This window comes from Littorina saxatilis, linkage group LG10 (genome assembly GCF_037325665.1).
Source record: "Littorina saxatilis isolate snail1 linkage group LG10, US_GU_Lsax_2.0, whole genome shotgun sequence".
Classification (NCBI taxonomy): Eukaryota; Metazoa; Mollusca; class Gastropoda; order Littorinimorpha; family Littorinidae; genus Littorina; species Littorina saxatilis.
Genome location: NC_090254.1, coordinates 45,509,304 through 45,534,303, shown reverse-complemented (window position 1 = coordinate 45,534,303; position 25,000 = coordinate 45,509,304). Strand labels below are relative to the sequence as shown.

Here is a 25,000-nt window from a genome sequence, read left to right as displayed (position 1 = left end):
ACGTACCACATTTGACAACATTACCTCTCAGTGGGAATGAATTTCAGTACACGTACCACATTTGACAACAGTACCTCTCAGTGGGAATGAATTTCAGTACACGTACCACATTTGACAACATTACCTCTCAGTGGGAATGAATTTCAGTACACGTACCACATTTGACAACAGTACCTCTCAGTGGGAATGAATTTCAGTACACGTACCACATTTGACAACATTACCTCTCAGTGGGAATGAATTTCAGTACACGTACCACATTTGACAACATTACCTCTCAGTGGGAATGAATTTCAGTACACGTACCACATTTGACAACAGTACCTCTCAGTGGGAATGAATTTCAGTACACGTACCACATTTGACAACATTACCTCTCAGTGGGAATGAATTTCAGTACACGTACCACATTTGACAACAGTACCTCTCAGTGGGAATGAATTTCAGTACACGTACCACATTTGACAACAGTACCTCTCAGTGGGAATGAATTTCAGTACACGTACCACATTTGACAACATTACCTCTCAGTGGGAATGAATTTCAGTACACGTACCACATTTGACAACATTACCTCTCAGTGGGAATGAATTTCAGTACACGTACCACATTTGACAACATACAGCTTGGCTGATGGAGCAATGCTTCTCCCCTTCCTCCCCACTTTGAGGAGATACATGTATTATCTTTACAAACAACATCACACCTTAAAAAAACAAAAACTCAAAAGAAACAAACGAAAATACTAGAACAAAACACACACACACAAATCAGACTTTCAACTTTCATCTGAGCACAACATATTATATGGGGCAGACACACACTAACAAAAACATTAATAACAACAAACTAACAACCATAAGGCACAAAACAAAGCCCCCCCCCCCCCCCGCCCACTTCAAAAACACACAGAAAAAATAAAAGCAAAGCACCTACTTGTGACTCTCTTATGGCGTCCTCCGAACAGCATGGATTGTTTGAAGTCAGCGGCGCTCAGCGACACGCCACCATCTTTACGCTTCTCCAGTGAAACCACCTCCAGTTGTGTCCCCCTGTTAGACAGATCGCATTCACTCAGCACATGTTCTAATACAGCTCGGTTAATATCAAAATACTCAGCTTAGTGCTAGAGGCCCCCCCCCCCCCCCCCCCCCCACCTCCTTTAAGACCGCCCCCCGATTTAAGACTCCTTCCCTTTAAAGACCAACTTGTTGTTCATAACCTCTAGTGTAAATCACCCCCCACTTTTAGACATTCTGCTTTTTAAACCCCAATTTTCTGAAATGTTTCAGGTCTCATAAGGGGGGGTCCACTGCCCATGGGAGTATGTTGAAATATGAGAGGAATCTGTTGAACAATTTTACATCTTCATAAATCTGCCTGATCCATTCATTTTCATTACCAGGTCAAGTTTATATCCGTTTCTTCGCTGCCTTTTAGGCCGTCATACTATCATTCCCAATTACTGTGAGTTTTCGTGTTTTTACAACTAACCAAACTCTGACATGGATTGTAGAATTTTTTCATGCATACTCAGTCTTGCGCTTGCGCAAACACAAATAAGTTGACTTGGGAATGGGAGATCAGAAAAATACTTTTCCCATATAACCCACCAAAGATTCGAGCGCCCGCCCCCCCCCCCCCCCCCCCCCCCCCATCCACCTTCTACATGGAAGACAGGCTTCCCAACCACTGGGCCCACACACATCTGTAATGTACAAAGAGACAGCAACATACTCTTCCTTCTCGGAGGACAAAGAGATAAAGTCTTTCGCCAAGTTGAGCCTCTCGTCGTCCTCTGACAGACTGAAATCGTCATCATCGTCCTTCTCTTCGTCATCTCCACCTTTTGTTTTCTGTTCCTCCTTTGCTTTGCCTGCTCAAACAGAAATCAGACATGATAGGATGCATGAAAAAGTCTGAAAGTAACCGCTCATCAACCATATAATTGATTGGAAATCAAGGATCGCATTACCAGGGCCTAGCATTACCAGGGCCTAGCATTACCAGGGCCTAGCATTACTTATTGGAGAGAAAAAAAAAAACATCAAGCACCACGCACCAGCGGATGAAAATTCGTTTGGGAGCAACTTATTTTGTTCTCACTTTCGCACGACAAAAACAACCATTTGGGATAGGGTTGGGTTTATTTTAATTGCCAGAGCTACATAATCATAATTGTAATCAACAGCGGCTGTGCATGTCATATTTCTGTGTGACATTTTCCATGCAGGATCAGCACAATACAAAAAGAGGTACATTATTTTTGTTCCATTTGCCATGGGCATCGTGATGAATACTTAAAACGTGTCAGCAAGTTTATAAATGCATCAAAAAAGCTGTTACGGCGGTCCCTGTCTTATGCTTGCTAAATTATTTGCTTCTTTCTAAACTGGCAGTAGGCAGCAGATAAAGAAACCAAATCAGCCTAAAAAAAAAAGAATAACAGAATATTTACCTGTTTTCTTACCACTTGGTAATTTCTTCTGCTTCTTCTCTGGTGATTGCGTCAACTCATCCAAGAGTTCTTCTGGCAGCTTGCGTTTGTTCAGCTCATCCAACTTCTCTTGCTGAAAATGGATTAAAAAAACACATAGACAAATGAAACATTGGTCACAGCAGAACTTCCTCTATCACTCATGCCGTCATGGGTACAGCCCTGCAAAAGGAATCAAACATGATTCTAGAATAAAGACAAGAGAAGTAAAAAAGAAAAAAAAAGCCAAAAAAGGGCAAGTGCAATGACGCACATGTACAGACGTACTCTATCAGTACAGACGTACTCTATCAGTACAGACATACTCTATCACACACACTCGCTCTCTTCCACGCACAACTCCTCCCACCCCAAAAAACACTCCCTTCCCCTCCCTCTCCCATAAAGTATAACCAGTGATGGCGCTAGTATTTTTTTCAAACCGGTACGCAAACTTTTATGATGTAAACAGTCCAGAAAAAAATGGTAGGCTGGTCATGGGAACCAGTTAGAGTCCAACTCAGACTACTGATTTTATTGTTCTACAAGCCAAAAAAAACCAAGTAGTTCTAAAAATCCAACTGGTAGGTCAAACCGGCAGCCAATTTTGTTCCGGTAATTTCTTTTTTCAACCGGTAAAATACCGGTCATTACCGGTTAACGCCAATACTGGAAAAAGTTATAACCCTCAACACCAACCTTCTGCAGCTTGAAGAGTTTATCTTTCTTCCTCCGCTTGTCTTTGGTCTCCTCCCTGCCTCTTCTGATCTCGTCCAGAATAGACTGCATCCTCTTCTGCTCCGTATCCCGCCCTGTCTTGAAATCCACATCTTCTGGTGCGTCGTCATCGCTGTCATTCTCCTTTCCTTCATCGTCATGCTGCCCGGCTTCCTCTATCAGATCCTCTTCCGGGGATTCTCCCAGTCCCGACTCGGACTGAATTTCATCGTCTGAGTCATCTAGGGAAGAAGAAAACACAAATGATGAAGGGCGTCAAGTGATCAACAAATGATGAAGGGCGTCAAGTGATCAACAAATGATGAAGGGCGTCAAGTGATCAACAAATGATGAAGGGCGTCAAGTGATCAACAAATGATGAAGGGCGTCAAGTGATCAACAAAGCAGTTAAGACCATCAATCAGGAAAGGTCTGCCGGTGTCACAAACTGACAACTCTGCCTGAACAATCCTTCTCATTGCGGTCAATGCGCATGCGCTAACAGTAACATGGGGAGATTAATCAGGTCGTGAACAACCTAACCCTAACCCTTACCCTAATCCTAATCCTAACCCATGGTTTGTTCGGTCAAAGGGTCGCATTTTGTAAGTCCAAGATTGGCGCATGCGCATTGAGAAGGGTTGTTCAGCAGAGGTTTCAGTTTGTTTGTTTGTTTGTTTGCTTAACGCCCAGCCGACCACGAAGGGCCATATCAGGGCGGTGCTGCTTTGACATTCAACGTGCGCCACACACAAGACAGAAGTCGCAGCACAGGCTTCATGTCTCACCCAGTCACATTATTCTGACACCGGACCAACCAGTTTTCAGTTCGTGACACCGGGCAAAGGTATACCTCAGTTAGTTGTCAAGTGTGCTAACAACAAAAAAGTCAATGTTTTTGGACAGCATAAAATATATCTGACACTGACAGCCATGTGGTGCTGTTTATGCTCTCTATCGGCAGGTTTATATTAATAAATGAGTTGTGACTTAAATAAATTGCGAATTCATTGTTAGTGTTACTGTAAATCATCTAAATTTATGCATCAGGTTCAGGGCAAAAACATCACAAAACACGCAAAGCACGCATCAAATTACAAGCAGGCCCCCCACAAAAAAACTTGCAACTGAAAGCAGAAATTCCAACAGACATCCCCCCCCCCCCCCCCACCCACACACACACACAACACTCATGCATATTATCTTATCAACACCACCAAAATACAACACACACACACACACACAGTCACACATACACACAAACGCACCAGACACATAAAACTAGACAGACATCTTGTCCACACACAAAAGAACAAAACGATACACAGTCCATCACACCAACTTGGTCACCAAGTTCTGCAAACAAACCTGAATCGGCTCGTTCATTCTGCGCAGGTGCGCGAACAGCCTCTCGGAAAGCTGGAGTTTCAAAGTCATCGTCTTCTTCTGACTCTCCATCGTGGTATCTACGTCTACGAGACATTCTTGAGAACTATGGAGCGAAGTTCGTATGATTTACGGGCGAACGAGTGCGATCAACAACGACACAACACGTCTATTTTCTCCTCTCCACGTGCAAAATCTGTGATGTAAAGGTTTTGTAAGAGTTACTTCCCCTGAAATACTTCATGGGAGGCTAATCCGATCGGAACTTATGCCGACCTTCCTGGGTAGTTATTTCCCTTACCCTTTCCTGTTTCGCTTTCAAAAATGGAGGGTAAACGCAATCGTTTGAAGCGAAAACCGAAGGTAAGCTACCGCTTGACTACATCGTGAAACTTTTGGTACACTGCTGTTCTCTTTGTGTCTGTTTGTATCCGTTTACGTGTGTGTTCTAGTGTCTGTGTGTGTCCACATGTCTGTGTGAAATTGACATATTTCGTACACCCACCGGCACCGCAACGCAAGAAGCGACACGTTCCATTACAGTGTCACACACACACACACGCGCACTCACACACACACACACACACACATGCACACACACTAACACACACATGCATACACACACACACACATACACACACACATGCACACACTAACACACACACACACACACATGCACACACACTAACACACACACACACACACACACATGCACACACACTAACACACACACACACACACACAACCCTTCCCCTCACACACAAGCACAAACAAACACACTCACACACACACACAAAATGACATAAACACACACGCGCACACACCCCTTCCCCCTCACACACACACACACACACACACACACACATTATAATTACATGCAAAAAGAGATCAATATTTTACCATGATATTCTTGATATTTTCCTGATGCAGGTGTCACCAATACCACAACAAAGCAAAGAAGCGCCCGATGTCTCACAGCCACAACAGACAGATGTCAAACCCATCAACACAAGTGTCATTACCATTGACGATGATGGTAACAGTACTTCAGTCGGCAGTGCTCCTTCAAACACAAAACTAAACCAGTCTCCTGATAATCCAGGGTAAAGCCTGTACTGAAAGTTTTTTTGTGTTTTCGGTTGTTGTTGTTTGTTTCTTTGAAGCGTCACAGAAATAAAATGTTTAGGTTACAACAGAGGCCAATCAGGTTACAACAGAGGCCAATCAGGTTACAACAGAGGCCAATCAGGTTACAACAGAGGCCAATCAGGTTACAACAGAGGCCAATCAGAAAAGTGTGTTTGTTGTTGTTTTTGCTTTAGCAAACACATGTGAATATTGTATGTTGCTGTGCTTTAATGTATTGATTTCATCTTAAGCCAGGAATCTTCCTGATGGACACTGCTTTTGGTTGTAATAAGTCTTATGGCTTATGCTTTTTTTTTTCTCATAGCAGGTAAAACTGTATTTTCATCCATCAATCAATGATCAGAATTACATTGAAGTGCAAATGTTAGCCTGACAAATCTTGCTATCCTGTGTGTGTGTGTGTGTGTGTGTGTGTGTGTGTGTGTGTGTGTGTGTGTGTGTGTGTGTGTGTGTGTGTGTGTGTGTGTTTCTGTGTGTGCCTTTTTCATGCATTTTTGTATTATAAATAATGTTCAAGTTATTTGCATCCCCATTTCTTCTTCCTTCCAGGCAGCAGAAAGGGAAGGATACAGCGCTGACGACTTTGACGGAAGTTCTTTTGGCAATCGACCGGAATCGCAAACGTCTTCCACTGGAGTTACTACCTGACCTACCCCCATACCAGGTAAGCCTGGGAGAGACTTGAGCTTCATGTCCTAAACGCCTTCGAAGTTTTCACATCTGAAAGTCACGCTCCTTCCCGTTTTTCCAGAACTTTGTGCTCATGATCTCAGATCTGACTATGCTTTTACATGGGAAAAGACCATCCCTCCACTTGGTCAAATACCAATAATTAAACAGTCTGGGCGGTCTTTGTGCATTGAGGGGATTTTCTGATAAATTGATTTTGTAAAAGCCACTAAAAGGTTGTTTTTTTAAATTGATAAAAATAATTCCATCTCACCACAGTCAGCTGTCACCCAGTCAGGTTGTTGATTTGTGATACATGTATGTGCCAAAGTACAAAGTGGAAGGATGGTGTTATCTCATGTAGTGCGGACTAGCCCTTGGGAATTTGCTGTAGCCTGGGAACATTTGACTAACTGTATATATACCTGATGAAAAGTTCTGAACAAACTGGTGTGACATTTTTGGTGAGAGCATCTGAGCCCATTTTAAATTTTTGTTTGAGTTGTAATACGAGATACTGGATTGGCTGAAGATTGCCGGTAAAGTCAGTTATAGGGGCCATGCATATGTGTTGTTGTAAGTTTATTGTTACGTTATTTTGCTAGAAGGTATTTTATGTTATGTTAAATAGTATGTTCTTATGCATAGTTAATATGTAAAGCGCGGAGAGCATATATATACTGCTGTGGTTTGCGCCTTATAAGCTGTAATGATTATTATATTATATTATGATGTGTCCTTTTTAAGTGGTTTTTTGTGTGTGGTGGTGGTGGTGGTGTTCCTTTTGAAAAGGAATGCAGGGGAAGGGGGGGGGGGAGAGGAGGGATGGAGTTTTATTCTCCTTGTACATATTTATAAAGGTCAACAGCAACAAAACTTTATTTCCCTGAATACCTGGAACAGCCTAAGACTGAAACAGCATTATTTCAATTTGCCTGTCATGTTCACTGTTTCAGCCACCTGTAGCTCACAAGGGAGACAACTTGGCTGATCTACACGGCACATTTGATGACTTGCCTCCCTTGCCCAAACTCTGTCCTTGCAAACTGAAGCGAAAGAGGAAGGATACGCTTTCCCCGGCACCATCAACAAAACCAGCACAGCCAGCAAGCAGCACAAGAGAGAGTCGTATAGCACACACAGATCAACAAAGAAAAAGTTGTGAAAATTCTAAAAATAGCTTGCATAAAGAATTAGGCAGTAAGAAAATGACCACTGCCTTGCATCATCTTGCAAAGAGGATGATTCAGACTGAGCATGTGCCCGGTACTTCTCGTGAGTCAGATTTTTCATCAGTTTTTTTGCCAGCGGATGTCTCTGTGTTCGAAGAAACCAATCCAGGACTGAGTGACCTTCCCCTGGATAAGGCAGCTTCAACTATGAGGATGCCCTCAGTTTCAAAATCAAAAAGCCAAGTCAGTCAATCACAAACAAAACAAAAGACTCCAGGCTCTGGTCGATTTCCAAATTTGAAAGAAAAAACTCAATCCGCGGGTCTGTTTTCCAAGACTTCTTCAGTAGCTCCAGCCCATGACGAAATGAACGAATTTGAAGAAACAAGCACCCACCGCACCACAAACTTTGCAGACAACAGCATCGAGAGGCGTCAGAAACGACCATTGTCTTCTTCAACCAGTTCACAGAGAAACAAGACAACCAGTGCTAAAACAGTCACAAAATCTCTTTTCTCCGCGAAATCAAAACCCATTTTTTCAACTGTGAAACAGCCGCAAGCTGGAAAATCCCAACCTTCTATTTCAAGTTTCTCCTTCAAGCCTGTTTCTAAGGGTGGTAGTGGTAGTTGTAGTGGTAGTGGTAATGGGGTGAGTAGAGTCATGGGTAGGCCGCCTCAATCCAACAGCCGGGAAACTGTAGCGGTTTCTACCAGCAGAGGTTCTGGGCACAGTAAAGGGAGAGAATCCGATGTGGATGGGACGACTGACTCTCGGAAGGAGGGTGAGGGAAGAGTGATCTCATGCCCGCTCTGTCAGATGGCCTTCTCCTCTGCGTAAGTTGAAGTCTTTTCTGCTTTAAATTAAGGCCAAAATAAAACTAGAAATTTGTTTCTGATGACAAAGCCAAAAAGTGGAGGGATGCTAAGTTGGCAACTTGAAAACAAAATAATTCAGAATAAATGTTATAGCCAAACATCCAATTTTGTTTATTAATTTATATGTATATTCAGTCTTTTTCATTTTTATTGAAAACGATTATGATTGTTTGAATTTAAGGGTTATATATTGGGGGTTCAGTCTTTAATTTCTGTGCAGATTGTTCTTATAATTATTTGTTTAACGTTTCTTTTTTTCTGTCACTTTTGTACAGACTGTGCCAGATTGACATTGATGGACACATTGCTGCCTGTCTGTCGGCAAATGACGATGACATCACATGGTAACATCCAGGCGTTAGCCTTGGCCTTGGCTAGTAACGTCCCGTTATTGAAATACAGTGGAACCCCTTTTTAAGACCCCCCAATTTAAGACTTCCACCTTGTTTTCCGAGACTTTTTTTTCATAACCTCTGTAAATTTACCTCCATTTTAAGACTCCGTCCTTTTTAAGACCTGATTTTTTTAGATTTTGAGGTCTTAAAAGGGGGTTCCACTGTACAGCTAGTTGTGTGTGTAAAAAGTAAATTTTAAGGGGCTTATTGTCCGTCAGGTCTTAATTGCCTATATTGGACAGGAATTGGTTTATACGATTCGAGTTTTACGCCCTCACGGCTTTTGATGTATGCGTGTTTAGGTGGTATCAGCCATCTGCACTTATGGTAGAATGACCAAGATCTTTAACGTGCCATTGTGGTGACACGGGGTTGGGAGATGGATACCGTCTCTGGGTCTGCACATAAAGTTGACCCGTGTCCGTCCCGGCCCGGATTCGAACCAGCGACCTTTCGATCACAAGTCCAGTGCTCTACCACCTGAGCTACCCGGGCCCCCCTTGTGTGTGTCATGTGTCTAGATGATGTGTACCTGTTGATCTAGCTACAGGTGTGTTCAATCTTCATTTTACTTCAGTTTTGTGACTTTGCTTTATCTTTTCAATAATCAGTTATAGAAATGATAGTTCATTTGTTCATTTATTTACTCAAAGTTGTTCCGTTCTTTGATCTCTATTTATTGATAAGGAGATGTGTTTGGTTTTGTTGACATTTTGGATATAGAAAGCATTCTTTTTGTGTTATTTACCTGAAGACGAGTTATTTTTAATGTGTGGGTAATGATTGTATTCGTTTGATTGTTTGTTTGGGTGTGCGAGTATCTGAGTGATTAATTTAAGGAACAAGGTATTCTTGCTGTGTTGTTTGTTAAAAGAAAAGATTTGTTTTCATGGCACATCAACTGATTTAAAGGAATGTGTTTAACAATTTCTATAACATTCTTCTCATGTCCATTTGTTGATAATATGATGGACAGTCTGTAAGATGTCTTTGTGTCTGTGTGTCTGCGCCTTTGTGTCTGTGCGTATGTGTTTGTGTGTGTGTGTGTGTTTGTGTGTGTGAATGCTTGTTTGGATGCATCTCTGACCAAAAAGATGTACTGTTTTGTTGTTGATGTTGTTTTTCATCAAACAAGAGATTTCTAAATGCTTTTTTTTCTCTTCTTTTTAAGAGTGTTTGTGACTGATAGCAGAAAAAAAGAATATTGGACAAGGCTTTGAAGGGGAGTTAATCACTATTTTTTCGTTGAACTTTGTAGTGCTTAAGTTGGATTGCCTCCCTTTCACCGTTCCACCTCTCTCATCTCTCTCTCATGTAATGTATGTGAACAACCTTCAAAAATACGTAGAATGTGCTCCTTCAGTTTCCTTTCATATTCAAAAGGATATTCTGCCATCATTTTGTTAGTGTGGAATTTGCTTCGTAATCAGAAAATATTGCATCCAAAAGATAAAAACTTCATGAAGAAGTTCTCTTTGATAATTAACAGTCTGATTTGTTGACCTTTCTAGTTGTTACACTGTTATAGGATGTCTCAATAATGAATAAAGACGCATTGGTATGGTCTCATCTTATGTAAAAGCGTAGGTAGATCTGACATGTTGAGTCAAACTGTCTTCATGAAAAGCACTGCACCTTTAAATGGGCGACTGTCTTCCCTAGTGCCTGTAGCATGTGTAGGTATGTGCAGTATTATGTAGAAATGGTCACAAAGTGATTCACATTTCATTGAAATTCATTACTGGTGTGTCAACTGTTTTCATAGTATTACTGTTTTTGTGTGTGCGTGTATGCATGCGAGTGTGAGTGTGTTCTGTGTGTATTTGATCCAGTGTATGGAGAACGTGCATAACTCTCTCTGTCTCTCTCTGTCTCTCTCTCTCTCTCTCTCTCTCACACACTCTCTCTCTTTCACACAAACATAGTCATACGCTCTCTCTCTCTCTCTCTCTCTCTCTCTCTCTCTCTCTCTTACTCTCTCAACTATAGAAACAGAGGAAGAAAACACCACCTGTTGGATTAATGACTATATTGACGGCATCACTTCCCACAATAGCATTTTAGCTGCTAGCAGAAGCCCCTACTGAAGTCACATAATCACTGTTTGATAAACAAGTATGCACAAGTGCTAACGTACACATCAACATGAAACGACGCACAAAAAAAGAAAACCCACTTCTTGCCCACAGAACGTCACTTTAATCCAAGGGAGATAACTGATTTTTTGTCGAAGGGGAGTAAACATGTATACTGGCTTCAAATGTAGAATATTTACACCAACAAAACACAAGCAAGACCATAAAAAGTAGACGAGAAAGAAATAAAGAAAGAAAGGCGTTGAGGGGTACAGTTCGCATACAAATGTTCCTTGTAGTGGTCTCCTTTACATTCAGAGCATAAGACAAACAATGCCACCAAGAAACCCAAACCAAGAAAACTCATGGCACCAAAGACGGCCGAAGAACGGCCTAACCGGGCTCTGGTTGGGATGCACTCCATTTGCAGTGGAACCCCCCCCCCCCCCCCCCCCATTTAAGACTCCCTCCCTTTTAAGACCGTATTTTATCAAGATATTCTGGCAAATCTGAGAACCCCCAAGTTAAGATTCCCTCCATTTTAAGACTGTTTTCTCAGATATTCTGGTCATGACCTCTCTAAGTGTACCTCCATTTTAAGACTGTTTTCTCAGATATTCTGGTCATGACCTCTCTAAGTGTAGCTCCATTTTAAGACTGTTTTCTCAGATATTCTGGTCATGACCTCTCTAAGTGTACCTCCATTTTAAGACTGTTTTCTCAGATATTCTGGTCATGACCTCTCTAAGTATACCTCCATTTTAAGACTCTGTTTTCTCAGATATTTTGGTCATGACCTCTCTAAGTGTACCTCCATTTTAAGACTGTTTTCTCAGATATTCTGGTCATGACCTCTCTAAGTGTGCCTCCATTTTAAGACTCTGTTTTCTCAGATATTCTGGTCATGACCTCTAAGTGTACCTCCATTTTAAGACTCTGTTTTCTCAGATATTCTGGTCATGACCTCTCTAAGTGTACCTCCATTTTAAGACTGTTTTCTCAGATATTCTGGTCATGACCTCTAAGTGTACCTCCATTTTAAGACTGTTTTCTCAGATATTCTGGTCATGACCTCTCTAAGTGTACCTCCATTTTAAGACTGTTTTCTCAGATATTCTGGTTATGACCTCTCTAAGTGTGCCTCCATTTTAAGACTGTTTTCTCAGATATTCTGGTCATGACCTCTCTAAGTGTGCCTCCATTTTAAGACTGTTTTCTCAGATATTCTGGTCATGACCTCTCTAAGTGTACCTCCATTTTAAGACTGTTTTCTCAGATATTCTGGTCATGACCTCTCTAAGTGTACCTCCATTTTAAGACTGTTTTCTCAGATATTCTGGTCATGACCTCTCTAAGTATACCTCCATTTTAAGACTCTGTTTTCTCAGATATTTTGGTCATGACCTCTCTAAGTGTACCTCCATTTTAAGACTCTGTTTTCTCAGATATTCTGGTCATGACCTCTCTAAGTGTACCTCCATTTTAAGACTCTGTTTTCACAGATATTCTGGTCATGACCTCTCTAAGTGTACCTCCATTTTAAGACTGTTTTCTCAGATATTCTGGTCATGACCTCTAAGTGTACCTCCATTTTAAGACTCTGTTTTCTCAGATATTCTGGTCATGACCTCTCTAAGTGTACCTCCATTTTAAGACTGTTTTCTCAGATATTCTGGTCATGACCTCTGTAAGTGTGCCTCCATTGGTTTTCTCAGATATTCTGGTCATGACCTCTCTAAGTGTGGCTCCATTTTAAGACTGTTTTCTCAGATATTCTGGTCATGACCTCTCTAAGTGTACCTCCATTTTAAGACTGTTTTCTCAGATATTCTGGTCATGACCTCTCTAAGTGTACCTCCATTTTAAGACTCTGTTTTCTCAGATATTTTGGTCATGACCTCTCTAAGTGTAGCTCCATTTTAAGACTGTTTTCTCAGATATTCTGGTCATGACCTCTCTAAGTGTACCTCCATTTTAAGACTCTGTTTTCTCAGATATTCTGGTCATGACCTCTCTAAGTGTAGCTCCATTTTAAGACTGTTTTCTCAGATATTCTGGTCATGACCTCTAAGAGTACCTCCATTTTAAGACTGTTTTCTCAGATATTCTGGTCATGACCTCTCTAAGTGTGCCTCCATTTTAAGACTCTGTTTTCTCAGATATTCTGGTCATGACCTCTAAGTGTACCTCCATTTTAAGACTCCCTCCCTGGTAAAACTTGATTTTCTCAAAGGTGTTAAGAGGGGAGGTTCACTGTACTTGAGGGGAAATCTCTCATTCGTGTGCACTACATATTTTTAAACCTCTCATAATGGCATACAGGTGTAACTTTGCACAAACTCAAGTTAACAACTGTTCATCTGGTATTTCATCTGTTGAAATGACATAACAAAAGACGCATTTTATAAAAAGGCTGAGGAAAGAAGGAGAAAAATAGAAAGATCTTTTCTCCATGAGCAAGAGTACATGTCATAAGAAAACACACACTTTTGTGTCACTTTCTCAGAGAGGGGAAGTCAAAACAAAACAAAACTAAATACCTCAAGTTTGACCTCAGTTTAAAACACAAACATTTTTGTTTTTAATTTAAAGAAAAGGCAGAAGTACAAGAAAATACATCCAGAATTGTAGTTCACCATCTTTTTTTTACGCAAATCATTTTCTTTAAAGCAAAAAATGTCAGAAAGAGAAAATGATAAGAAATAGAAACAGGTGCCGAACAACAACAAAATGGGGGAGAAGAAGAACAGCTAATCTGATTTGTCCCCCCTGTCCTTTCCTCTCCTTAGTCATTAATCATGTTTTTATCGTCCCTGCTTCCAAAACAGGACTGGTGTTTGGCAACGCTAAAAATAAAGAGGCCTCACCTTAGGGCCCCCGGTATGTTTCTATATCACAGTTCTTCACAACAAAATTCCAACGTCTAGTTTCCCAGGCAACAACGTCACAATGTCCACGTATTTATCAGTACCAGACACAGGGGTGAAGCTCCCTACATACGTCTTTCTCCTTGACTACAAGTTGCTGACCAAGCCATTTTCAAAATACAGGTATGCTATGTCTAACATGAAGACATATCATACGTTGAGAAGAAAATAATCTTGTAGCTTTTATTTCGATTCTGAACAAACCGTTTTGTCAAATCCGCTATGCTTAAAGTTAAAGTAAAGGCATGTTCTTTTTTTGAAACCGTTTCATACCTTTAAGAGGAAAAACAGTTTTGAACAAAATATCTTGATTTTGAAGAAACTTTTCAACTAATGTTCCAACAAGAACCAAACACTTTCTTTCTTTATTTGGTGTTTAACGTCGTTTTCAACCGTTCAAAGTTATATCGCGACGGGGAAAGGGGGGGGGATGGGATAGAGCCACTTGTTAATTGTTTCTTGTTCACAAAAGCACTAATCAAAAAATTGCTCCAGGGGCTTGCAACGTTGTACAATATATGACCTTACTGGGAGAATGCAAGTTTCCAGTACAAAGGACTTAACATTTCTTACATACTGCTTGACTAAAATCTTTACAAACATTGACTATATTCTATACAAGAAACACTTAACAAGGGTAAAATGAGAAACAGAATCCGTTAGTCGCCTCTTACGACATGCTGGGGAGCATCGGTTAAATTCTTCCCCCTAACCCGCGGGGGGTACCAAACACTTACTGGAGACGCATTTCATAATATTCATATATGATATACACACACAGATTGAGGGGGAGGGGGAAATAGAGAGACTATTCACAATATAATTTTTCAAAATATACACTATACATCACAATGCCATTACATATACACAACTTGCCATTTAAGCTCACCAAATGCACGTAAAAAGGAGTCTTTTTGTTTTTACACACTTTAAAAAAAATTAATTCGTAATGACGAGTCGTTTTTAAGACTACATTACAATGGAGAAAAAAAAATTATTAAAAAAAATCAACATCCACATAGAAGCTCATAAAACACGAGAGAGAGAAAAAATCAAATTGATAGCAACAACACATACCTCAGTCCCACAATTGTGTGTATATCAACAGCTTTCTTCATGTAGTCAAGCTGCAATTTTTTTTAAAGGAAAAAAAATCTTACAGTTTCTGCAATAACACAATTTTTTTAAATTGTAACAATATGTACATAATGACGTCATGCTGCTTTGTGTCATAGGTAACAAATGACTAAATATCAGAGCTGACCAAGCTTGTTATACCGGCAACCGTATAAAGAAAAAAGTCGGTTACGCAGTGTGCAAATGCTTACATCTATGTGCCTTAGTCATGACAATAATCGCACACTTTTGTATGATCCCCCCCACCGCAACCTTCCCCTATTTATAACACAATACCTGAGCCAACTGTCTTAGAGACTATTCCAAAGCCCTCTCTCTCTCTCCTTTCTCTCCTCTCTCGCACCCCCCCCCCCCCTCCCATTCAATACAATACATGAGCCAACCATCATCCAGATTATTCCATAGCCTTCTCTCCCCCCTCTCTCTCTCTTCCCCCTCTCTCTCTCTCTCCCCTTTCTCTCTCTCTCTCTCTCTCTCTCTCTCTCTCTCTCTCTCTCTCCCTCCCTCTCTCTCTCCCCCCTCTCTCTCTCTCTTCCTCCCTCTCTCTCTCCTCCCTCTCTCTCTTTCTCCCCTTTCTCTCTCTCTCTCTCCCCTTTCTCTCTCTCTCTCCCCCCTCTCTCTCTCCCCCCTCTCTCTCTCCCCTTTCTCTCTCCCCTCCCACTCTCTCTCCCCAAGACGTGGAAGAACCGGCCTGCCCTAAGCATGTACAGAATATTTACAGGACACACAAATCGCGGTCAGCCATTTCTGATTTTCGATGATTTTTTGATTATTTTAGTTTGTGCTTTAATGCATGGGTGATTCACTGAATGGAATGAACGAACCGTGACGGATTCACAACAGAATGAGACGGCAGTGGTGAATTCTCAAAGACATACTGTATAGCTGGCGAGCTTGTTATGACGTGAAACAGACTAGCAAAAGTTGGACATAAAAAAGGAAAGAGATGAAAACTGGTCGACAAGAACGCTTTGTTCTAAGACCAGGGAACCCGTTGCCCTAGAATTAGAAAACGCACGCAAGCTACTTTGGCAGAAAAGTATCTGTCGGTAATTATACTGTAAGTAAAATAAAACATAGACCGTTAAAAAATTTAAACATTTATAAAATCTTTCTTTTACAGCCCAAATTCTCTGTCACTGGCTGTAAGGGTAATATCTGCTGCAAGTACTCACTTTTTTGTTTTTGTGTTGTTTTTTGAAGGGGGGGGGGGGGGAGTTATTTGGTATGCCTCCTTGTCGTTGGGGAACCCCCTAAGGTAAAATGTGGATAGCTTGCAGGGACAGCATCGTGCTTCCAAATGTTGTTCTTTTTCCTGCATGCTTGTATTCGGTTTTTTTCCCAAGGCCTCATACATTCGCTTTGAACTTGGGATCTTTATCCTGTGCACACGGGTAATGAATCCCTCGTCCAACGTGGGGATCGAACCCACCCCCCGATAGCTACAACTGGTTTGAAAGCCAGTGCCGCTACCGACTGAGTTGTCTCCCCCTCTTTACTCATGACAGTGACTAATTTTGATTGACTCTGAAACCCTACTAACCGCTTGCTTCTTTAAAATCAATGTTACCCAACTTCTAACGAGTTAATCTCCTGCAAAAGAAACCAAAAAAACAAAGAAAGTGATAAAAAGTTCACTTAGCTAGTTCAAATTCAATACAACAGGTGAAAAAGCGGGTATGGTGATAAAAAGTGACACAATCTGCCCTATGTTCAGCATGTTGATCAATCAAAGACTGACTGCTAATGTGTAACTTTAATGATAAAGAGCACAACAGTGTTCCTTGATACTACAGTACCACTCACACCGCACAACTCTCACTTGAACCAAAGCATTAAACGCTGTGAAAATAAACAAAAAGAAAGTTTTTGTACGTCTTTTTTTCCACAGGCTCTGTGGTCACGAAACAAGAGCACATGAATAAAAAATAAAAAAATCCCACTCCGGCTGGTGAAAACAGTCGGGCTTTTACATGGGACAAGACAATCCCGCCACCTGGTCACATACTGAAAATCAGCACCTTGACTGCTTGCTGGGGCCAGTTGGAATTTGTTTGATTTCTGAAAAATGCCTTTTTAACTTTTATTGTTGAAATACCAGTGTGCCTTGAGGGCAACAAGGATGTTCATTGTTGGTATGTGACCAAGTGGAGAGATGTTCTATCCCTTCTACAAGCCTGACCAATCAGAGACGGTAAGGCGGACAGACCTTGAACCAAAGATGACTAAAGAACAAAGTTGTCTTAATCCCCATCACCCAACTATCATCAGTCTGCCTCCAAATCCATGATAACACCCTGACACGCTGCTGACTATAACGACGTAGCCGTTTCACACAAAAATCAACGAATCCAGACAAAAATTCCTGCTAAATGTGCAGGTCGTCCACAGGATATTGTACAACAACACAAAGATGTACATCACATGTATGCGCACCAACAACACAAATATGTTCATCAACACAAACCGAAACACAATTTACAGAGTCAGCTTTTTTCCCCTCTTTATCTTACTGCTGGCTTTTGGAGAAATGGTGAATCCTAACGCTGGTTAACGAAACAGAGAGTTATGCTATCTGGCCTAGATCCCACAAAGAAGAAAATACCTCAGTGCGCAAACACACACGTACACAAACACGCATGCACGCACACACACACACACACACACACACACAAACACATAGGAAAGTAACACTATAATAACAGTATAGAAAGCGCTATAATCCTACACACACATATCCTTATCAAAACCATGAAGATAGTACAAACACCAAATTCTTCTGTCATTGAAATGAAGCTGCAATGTGAGATGAAAAAGAAATGCACGTTACAATAGACAGCCCACAGAAAGCACAATTCTTTTTATCACAAGTAGAATGACCTAAAAAAATCACTTAAAAATCGCCTTCATCAAAACGCAAGACATCTGCAAGTTTCGTATCATTTCGCAATGCACGCTACAGTTCTATATTCCTAAGCAAACACTTGGGTCTAAGCATATTTCACAAAGTTCTGTGAAGCTACATGTCATGAATACACTATCATTAAACACTTTTGAAAGTCACAAATGTTGTGTGTACACATACATACACAAACACATAAATATCAAGATAGCACCTTTGGGAAACAAAGAGTAATGTATGCTATGAAAATCAACAACAATAACCCGTATACACTCCCTTTACTGCTGAGAGAATGAACGGCCCTATTCCTTTCACGCAGATAATACTACACCAACAAGTAGTGAGATAATACTACACCAACAAGTAGTGAGAAACAGTGTGCGCTGTGGCCTCTTTCCCACCGTCAAAACTAAGATTCTCAGCTTCAAGCCAGCGATACGGTGGAACTCTCACTTTAAGACTGCCCAATTTAAGACCCCCCTCCCTGCTTTTCAAGACCTGTTCATAACCTCTGTAAGTTTACACCATTTTAAGACACACACACACACTCACACACACACACATGATTTGTCTGATGAAGACCATACGACAAGTGAGGCTTAAGCTGAACAAGCGAATAGCGTGCATAACATTAACAAAGACAGTTGAACCGGCCAGCGATGCAACCAAAAGAAAGGACAGGTCTGTCTAACTTCATTGTCACAAACAGCAGACAGACAGGTGGGGCTGCGAAGGTTCAGGTTCCAAACACCACCAGTAGATCTATGCAAACATAGTTGAACAACTTTCACAGTTTTCCACACAGCAGAGACGAACTGGCCAAAACACAGAAAAATGTCTGCTAAGTACAATGGCCGAACAAAATGCCCTCACAAGTTGCACAAATTACAAACTTTATAAAACAACATCAGACTGTTTCTGTTCACATTATAAAATATAAGCGTCTGGGTTTGTCAATTCAAAGCTCTCGACTACAGAAAGGAGGGGGGGAGGGGGTCACCAAAAAAAAGTGATGCATGAAAAAAGAGAATCGGGCATAGTCAATCAAACAATTCAACAATTGCGTGTCAAGTTTGCCACCGGTTTGAACATTTAGTCATTATTTCATGTGTCTTTCCTTTCTCCTTTTTGCTTCTTTGTTTAAATTTCTGTTGTTATTTATCTCCGTTTTTTTAAAATTTCATGGGTGCAAAATACTCCAAGAGAGCGCCCCGACTGCAGCAATGATCAGAGTAGCATGTTCAACCATCAAGCAAAGCGTACAGGCTTATACGATGACTGGAAACACATTCATTGCAACGCACACAGACACACACTCACACTCTTAACAACAAAGATGCCAACCGAAGAGATGATAATATAGCAACACCGAGTAACGTGCGGTGTCATCAAGACAAAACAAAACGTTATACACAAACTCCGCCAGAGCAAGCTCTGCCTTGTCAAACGCTCTTTAAACAGAGATTGAACAAAAACGTTGGTATTTAACACTAATAACAGGGCATCTTTTGTACATAATCCGTGGCAATCCTTGCTTGTCGTACCCAGCTGTTGCTGGTTCTTGTGTCGTCATGACGACAATTCCTCTCCAGCAGAAAACGTGTCGACGTCTTTCTTGACACTGCTGCAGAGAAACAAAGTCGAAACCAGCCGGTCTTTCTTACGCACGCTCAATTCTCTACCACCAATCGTCTGCATCCAAACTTCTTAAGTAGGAAGAGATTCAGTACCACAACCAAAGCAGTAGCTCTATCTTGTAAGAAATCATCACTTTCCTGCCAAGTCTGAGGCAAGCTCTCCCTTCGGTGACTGCATGAAGTTTATACGCCCAATACCGAGTCCAATTTTGTTTCCGTCACTGAGCGAGGTCTAACATAGTCACCATCACCAACTCACTCGTCCGTGGTGACCGTGGTGAGTCGTTTTCACCGCTGCGCTGGGACGTTGTGGCTGACACAAAGTGTGCTACAGGTGTTACTCCACGATCAAGTCGCGCTCTTTCTTGGGAGGCAAGGTTTTGGGGATGCGCGAGTGAGCCTGAGGCAGGAGGAGGGAGGGAGGCAGCCCCCCATCCCCGCCACCTCCCCCTACAGCGATCTTCAGCTTCTCGCTGCCGTTGCTCCGCTGCCCTGCCGACTGGGTTCCGGCTGCGTTCTTGTTGTTGGCGTTAGCGTCGACCATGGACTGTTTCTTATTGGCCAGAAGCTGCACGATGTCCACGCCTTTACGTTGGAGCTCAGAGCGAAGGGCGGAGTTCTCGTACTGGAGGTCATGGTAGAGGCTCTCGAAGTGCTGCAGGCGTGCCTTCATCTCACACTGTCGCGGAGACTTGTCGTAAATCTGAAACACCAGGGTGAAAGAGTGTGAGGTGAGTGAGTAAAGGCGGAACGTTTAATGTGAAAGAGAATGAGATGTAAGTGAGAAATCTCAAAGAAAGGGAGGGCGAGAGAGTGAGAGACAGAGAGAGAGAGAGAGGGAGGGAAAGAGACAGAGAGAGAGGGACAGAGAGAGAGACAGACAGACAGAGAAAGACAGAGAGTGAGAGAGAGAGAGAGAGAGAGAGACAGGGAGAGAGAAGTGTGTGTGATGTGTGGGGTAAGCATGAAATGTGCCTGTCTATCTGTCTTAAAACGTACAACTGTACATTCCCAACTTCCAAAAGACCCAGTGCTGAAGTGGACGAAGCAAACTGGTTACCGGGTGCCAGCAGCCGCGGGTTATGATTGGTTGAAAGCGACATACATGTACAGTATTGTGATTTCAACCCATCAGACCCTGGGTTTTATCCAAACCAGCTTCCCTTCATGCATCTCAGCCCACAAACACACAAACACGCTCTGCTCCTTACCTCTTTTTTATTTTCGTTTTCTATGGCCGCCATGCGCTGTGCGAGCGCCACTCGCTCTTCCTGCACTGCTCGTTCGCGTTGCTCACCGTCCAGCCTCAGACCCGTCACCTCATTCTCCAGCGCTCGCAGCTTGCAAGCAAGGTCGTCGTTCTGATTCTGCACCAGGTTGACCTCCTGTAGAGTGATCAAGAATTGAAGACATGTTGAGAATTTATGTACACACAGCGCATGACTGGTTCCTAGCTTAGTGTGATAAAATGATGTTGAATAGAGTTTTGTGGGCATAATCCTCCTAACTCAACTTTGTAAATACATTACAACCCCCCATTTGAGACCTGTCACTCTTTTCAGCACGGTCTTGTCATATCACACGGTCTTCCTGGCCCTATTAGCTTGGAGTACTTGTGCTGAAAGCTGTCGCAACCCCCCCCCCCCCCCCACACACACACAAAATCTCTGTCACTAAATCTCTTCAGCACATTCTTGTCACGACAAAGGGTCTTCTTGGCGCACTTGTGCAGAAAGCCGTCTTGCCCCCCCTCACAAATCACCCTCAAATTCTCTGCCACTCACTCTCTTCAGCATGTTCTTGTCGCGACACAGACAGTGAACCAACTCTTCTTGGCGTGCCCGTAGCTTGGAGTACTGGTGCAGAAAGCCGTCGCGCCCCTCCTTGGTGTGGGGAACCTTGCCGTCCAGCGCTCGGTGAATCATGGCCAACTCTTGCTCCAGCGTGCTCTCGAACACCGGGGAGTCGCTGAACCGTGGCTCCTCTCGACCTGCACGGTCAAATAGTTTGACATTTATCTCAAAAATCTTAACAACAAAATGACTGTTGACAAACAAGAGAATTCCGTACTCACAAAAATATGTTTAAAAATGTGTGCAAATCGAGCACGGCATGGATAAACAAAACAGAAAACCGTCTAGAATGAGTTAGCCTTTGTTAAAACAACAAAACACAACACCATCTTATTGAAAAACAACTTATATTTTTATAAAGAATTCTGTACTCGCCAAGAAAGGGCAACAAGTACAAAGTCAAAATTAAAGGCAAAACATAAGTTGTGAGGGCCCCAAAGGGTTTAAAATCGTGATCGTGATTGGCGTTTTTATATTTAGTCAAGTTTTGACTAAATATTTTAACATCGAGGGGGAATCGAAACGAGGGTATGGTGTATGTGCGTCTGTCTGTGTGTGTGTGTAGAGCGATTCAGACTAAACTACTGGACCGATCTTTATGAAATTTGACATGAGAGTTCCTGGGTATGAAATCCCCGAACGTTTTTTTCATTTTTTTGATAAATGTCTTTGATGACGTCATATCCGGCTTTTCGTGAAAGTTGAGGCGGCACTGTCACGCCCTCATTTTTCAACCAAATTGGTTGAAATTTTCGTCAAGTACTCTTCGACGAAGCCCGGGGTTCGGTATTGCATTTCAGCTTGGTGGCTTAAAAATTAATTAATGACTTTGGTCATTAAAAATCTGAAAATTGTAAAAAAAAATAAAAATTTATAAAACGATCCAAATTTACGTTTATCTTATTCTCCATCACTTCCCGATTCCAAAAACATATAAATATGTTATATTCGGATTAAAAACAAGCTCTGAAAATTAAATATATAAAAATTATTATCAAATTTTTTTCCCCGAAATCAATTTAAAAACACTTTCATCTTATTCCTTGTCGGTTCCTGATTCCAAAAATATATAGATATGATATGTTTGGATTAAAAACACGCTCAGAAAGTTAAAACGAAGAGAGGTACAGAAAAGCGTGCTATCCTTCTCAGCGCAACGAATACCCCGCTCTTCTTGTCCATTCCACGTGCACTGCCTTTGCCACGGGCGGTGGAGTGACGATGCTACGAGTATACGGTCTTGCTGCGTTGCGTTGCGTTCAGTTTCATTCTGTGAGTTCGACAGCTACTTGACTAAATATTGTATTTTCGCCTTACGCGACTTGTTTTACCTTTCTGTGACCGTGATTGCCGAAATTTCCATTTCTGTGATCGTGATGGGACTTTGCCCGTGATTCGTGATGACAAAAAAATCAAGTCTCGTGATCGTGATCGTCATTTGTTTTCGTGATCGTGATGGGCTAATGCAAAGCATTTTATTTTCAACGTACATTTTTCACAGCTGTATCACTTTAGGATCCTTTATTCGTCAAGGTGTTTGTGATCGTGAAAACAAAAATCAATGTAACTGTGATCGTGATAGCTAAAATTTCCCTTCCCGTGATCGTGATGATACCCCCCCTTTGGGGCCCTCAGTTGTTTTTCAATCAGATGGTGTTGTGTTTTGTTGTTTTAAACAAAGGCTAACTCATTCTAGACGGTTTTCTGTTTTGTTTATCCATGCCGTGCTCGACTTGCACACATTTTTAAACATATTTTTGGGATGACACATTACTTGCCTGTTGTGAGCAAGTACAGTATAGCAAAACTCGCACACACAACACACCTCCCAGAACACCACCCCCCCCCCCCCCTCTCACACACACACACACACACACACAAACTGCACTCACTGTCCAAAGGAGAGCTCTGCCCCACACTGGAATCGTCAGTATCGGTCGGCAAATCGTACTCCCGATACTCCCGACTACTACTCTCCATGGCTGTCGGCAAGGACGGGACGTTGACGTGCGTCTGAACAACCGCTGCCTTTGGTACCTCTTTGGCCTTGACCCTGACGTGCACGGTGAGCTCCTGCGGCTGTTCCTGCACCTCCCCCAATTCATCCTCCTCGTCCGACTTGCTCTTGGTCTGGGGGGTGGGGGCCAGCGACACGTTCGGTGTGAAGTGACGTTCATATCTGGTGAGCACGAGAAAGAATGGTTTTATTTTGTTTGTGTTTACATTCACATGATGTTGTATTTCTTTGCTTGTCATGTGGAAGGAAAATTTTTTTTTAAATCATTTGTGTGTTTTGTGTTTTATAGAGTTTTGTTGTCATTCTGTGTGTGTCAGTGTTGTTTTACTAATGTGACGCTCATATCTGGCGATTAGAAGACAAAATGTGACCCTCCACCACGGAATGAGTCGCATGTCACCTTTGCATGATTTTCATATTTGTACATTTTCTTAAAGAGTTTTGTATGCTCTATCCAGTGGTGAAAACCGTTTTAGCAAAGAGCGAAAACTGTTTGAGTTATAAGCCTGTGACTAAGGTGACCCTCACACTGTTACCAGACACTCCCCGGACTTATATTAAGCCTAGCGCAGAACCGCGCGAGGTGACATGCGACTCATTTTGTGGTGGAGGGTCACAACTTGTTTTGTTGTTTGTTTGGGTATTACAAGGTTTTGTTGTATTTCTTTGTGTGTGATGTTCATATCTGGCGAGGAGGAGAAAGAATTGTTTTATTTATGTTTGCGTGTAACATTTACAAGGTTTTGTTGTTTTTCTTTCTCTGTGTGTGTGTGTGTGTGTTGGTGTGCTATTGTGACGCTCATATCTGGAGAGTAGAAGAAAGAATGTTTAAAAATATTTTGTGTGTTTTGTGTTTAACAGGGGATTTTTCTTCATCTGTTTGTGCGTGATTTTAATGTTGTTGTTGTTGTTGTTGTTGTTGTTGTTGTTGTTGTTGTTTTCTTTGGGGGAAGGGGGTTGAGTATTATTTTGGTCTTGAAAAGTGTTGTTATTCTCATTGACCTTGAGCATAAAACCAGAAGCTTCAGTAGCCAGCCAAAGTACATAGTGAGAGCACAAACAAGAAAAACAAAAGGTACATTTCTACACCAACAAATCCATTCTTCAAAAAGCTATACGATATGGATACTGACCTCTGTGACTCTGAATACGGAATCACGCGCTCTGGGTTCAGAAGCACTGGCGGGCCTGAGTGCAGGTATGTCGGCACGCTGTACAAACAAAGGGAAACAATTCATTAACAAATGCATGACAGTGGCTCAATGACATTTTTTTGGTTTTTAAATCAAGTTATAATGAATAGTCTTGGCGATGAAAAAAAAAATGTCCCCACCAAATTTAGTTGACAATTACAAAACAGAGATCAGCCTTTACGTGTGCACTTTGAAATCAAGCAATTGTGTAGACTAGGTGTGTAATTCAATTGCACACCTTGCAGCCATTACATGAAAAGTGCTTGAATTGTGAAAGACATTCTTTTTCAATGAACGTACAGTGGTACTACCTTTTTTTCAGACAGCAAAATCTGCGTCAAGGATTGTCAATGGAGGTCAACGAACTGACATCGTCAACAGGAAGATCACAAAACGCTGGGTCTTAAAATGAGGAAG

General features: G+C 41.8%; 3 protein-coding genes and 1 long non-coding RNA gene across 5 annotated transcripts in view; 1 reads left to right on the top strand and 3 right to left on the bottom strand.

Moving 5' to 3' along the window:
• LOC138978940 (U3 small nucleolar RNA-associated protein NOL7-like) overlaps positions 1-4,799 on the bottom strand; it is a 6,433-nt gene extending 1,634 nt beyond the window's left edge. Inside the window, exons 1-5 of the mRNA XM_070351754.1 lie at positions 4,562-4,799; positions 3,176-3,435; positions 2,459-2,570; positions 1,738-1,876; positions 937-1,052 (exon numbers count right to left, since the gene is read on the bottom strand). Of these exons, the coding sequence (XP_070207855.1) occupies positions 937-1,052; positions 1,738-1,876; positions 2,459-2,570; positions 3,176-3,435; positions 4,562-4,676 (742 nt within the window). The 5' untranslated portion in view covers positions 4,677-4,799. The remainder of the gene's footprint in view (positions 1-936; positions 1,053-1,737; positions 1,877-2,458; positions 2,571-3,175; positions 3,436-4,561) is intronic.
• A 102-nt stretch (positions 4,800-4,901) lies between these two features.
• Positions 4,902-10,625, top strand: LOC138978939 (uncharacterized). The gene is made up of 5 exons (XM_070351753.1): positions 4,902-4,942; positions 5,510-5,682; positions 6,278-6,392; positions 7,354-8,405; positions 8,723-10,625. The coding sequence occupies exons 1-5, from the start codon at positions 4,904-4,906 to the stop codon at positions 8,793-8,795; spliced, it is 1,452 nt and encodes a 483-aa protein (XP_070207854.1). The 5' UTR covers positions 4,902-4,903; the 3' UTR covers positions 8,796-10,625.
• A 231-nt stretch (positions 10,626-10,856) lies between these two features.
• On the bottom strand, positions 10,857-15,351 carry LOC138978937 (uncharacterized). Of its 2 annotated transcripts, XR_011459855.1 has the most exons (6): positions 13,036-15,351; positions 12,816-12,927; positions 12,704-12,758; positions 12,503-12,600; positions 11,839-12,449; positions 10,857-11,616 (listed from the first exon to the last, which is right to left on the bottom strand). It is a non-coding gene; the product is annotated as an uncharacterized lncRNA (long non-coding RNA). The 2 variants fall into 2 exon arrangements; XR_011459856.1 differs by lacking the exon at positions 12,816-12,927 and having other exon boundaries at positions 11,839-12,600; positions 12,704-12,815.
• A 3,565-nt stretch (positions 15,352-18,916) lies between these two features.
• On the bottom strand, positions 18,917-24,609 carry LOC138977887 (ski oncogene-like; the record flags this gene model as incomplete). Its single annotated transcript, XM_070350494.1, has 5 exons — positions 18,917-20,223; positions 20,732-20,905; positions 21,305-21,510; positions 23,266-23,552; positions 24,524-24,609. Coding segments are annotated over 5 exons (1,119 nt in total), but the record flags the coding sequence as incomplete, so codon positions are not given.
• Positions 24,610-25,000: the final 391 nt, after the last annotated feature.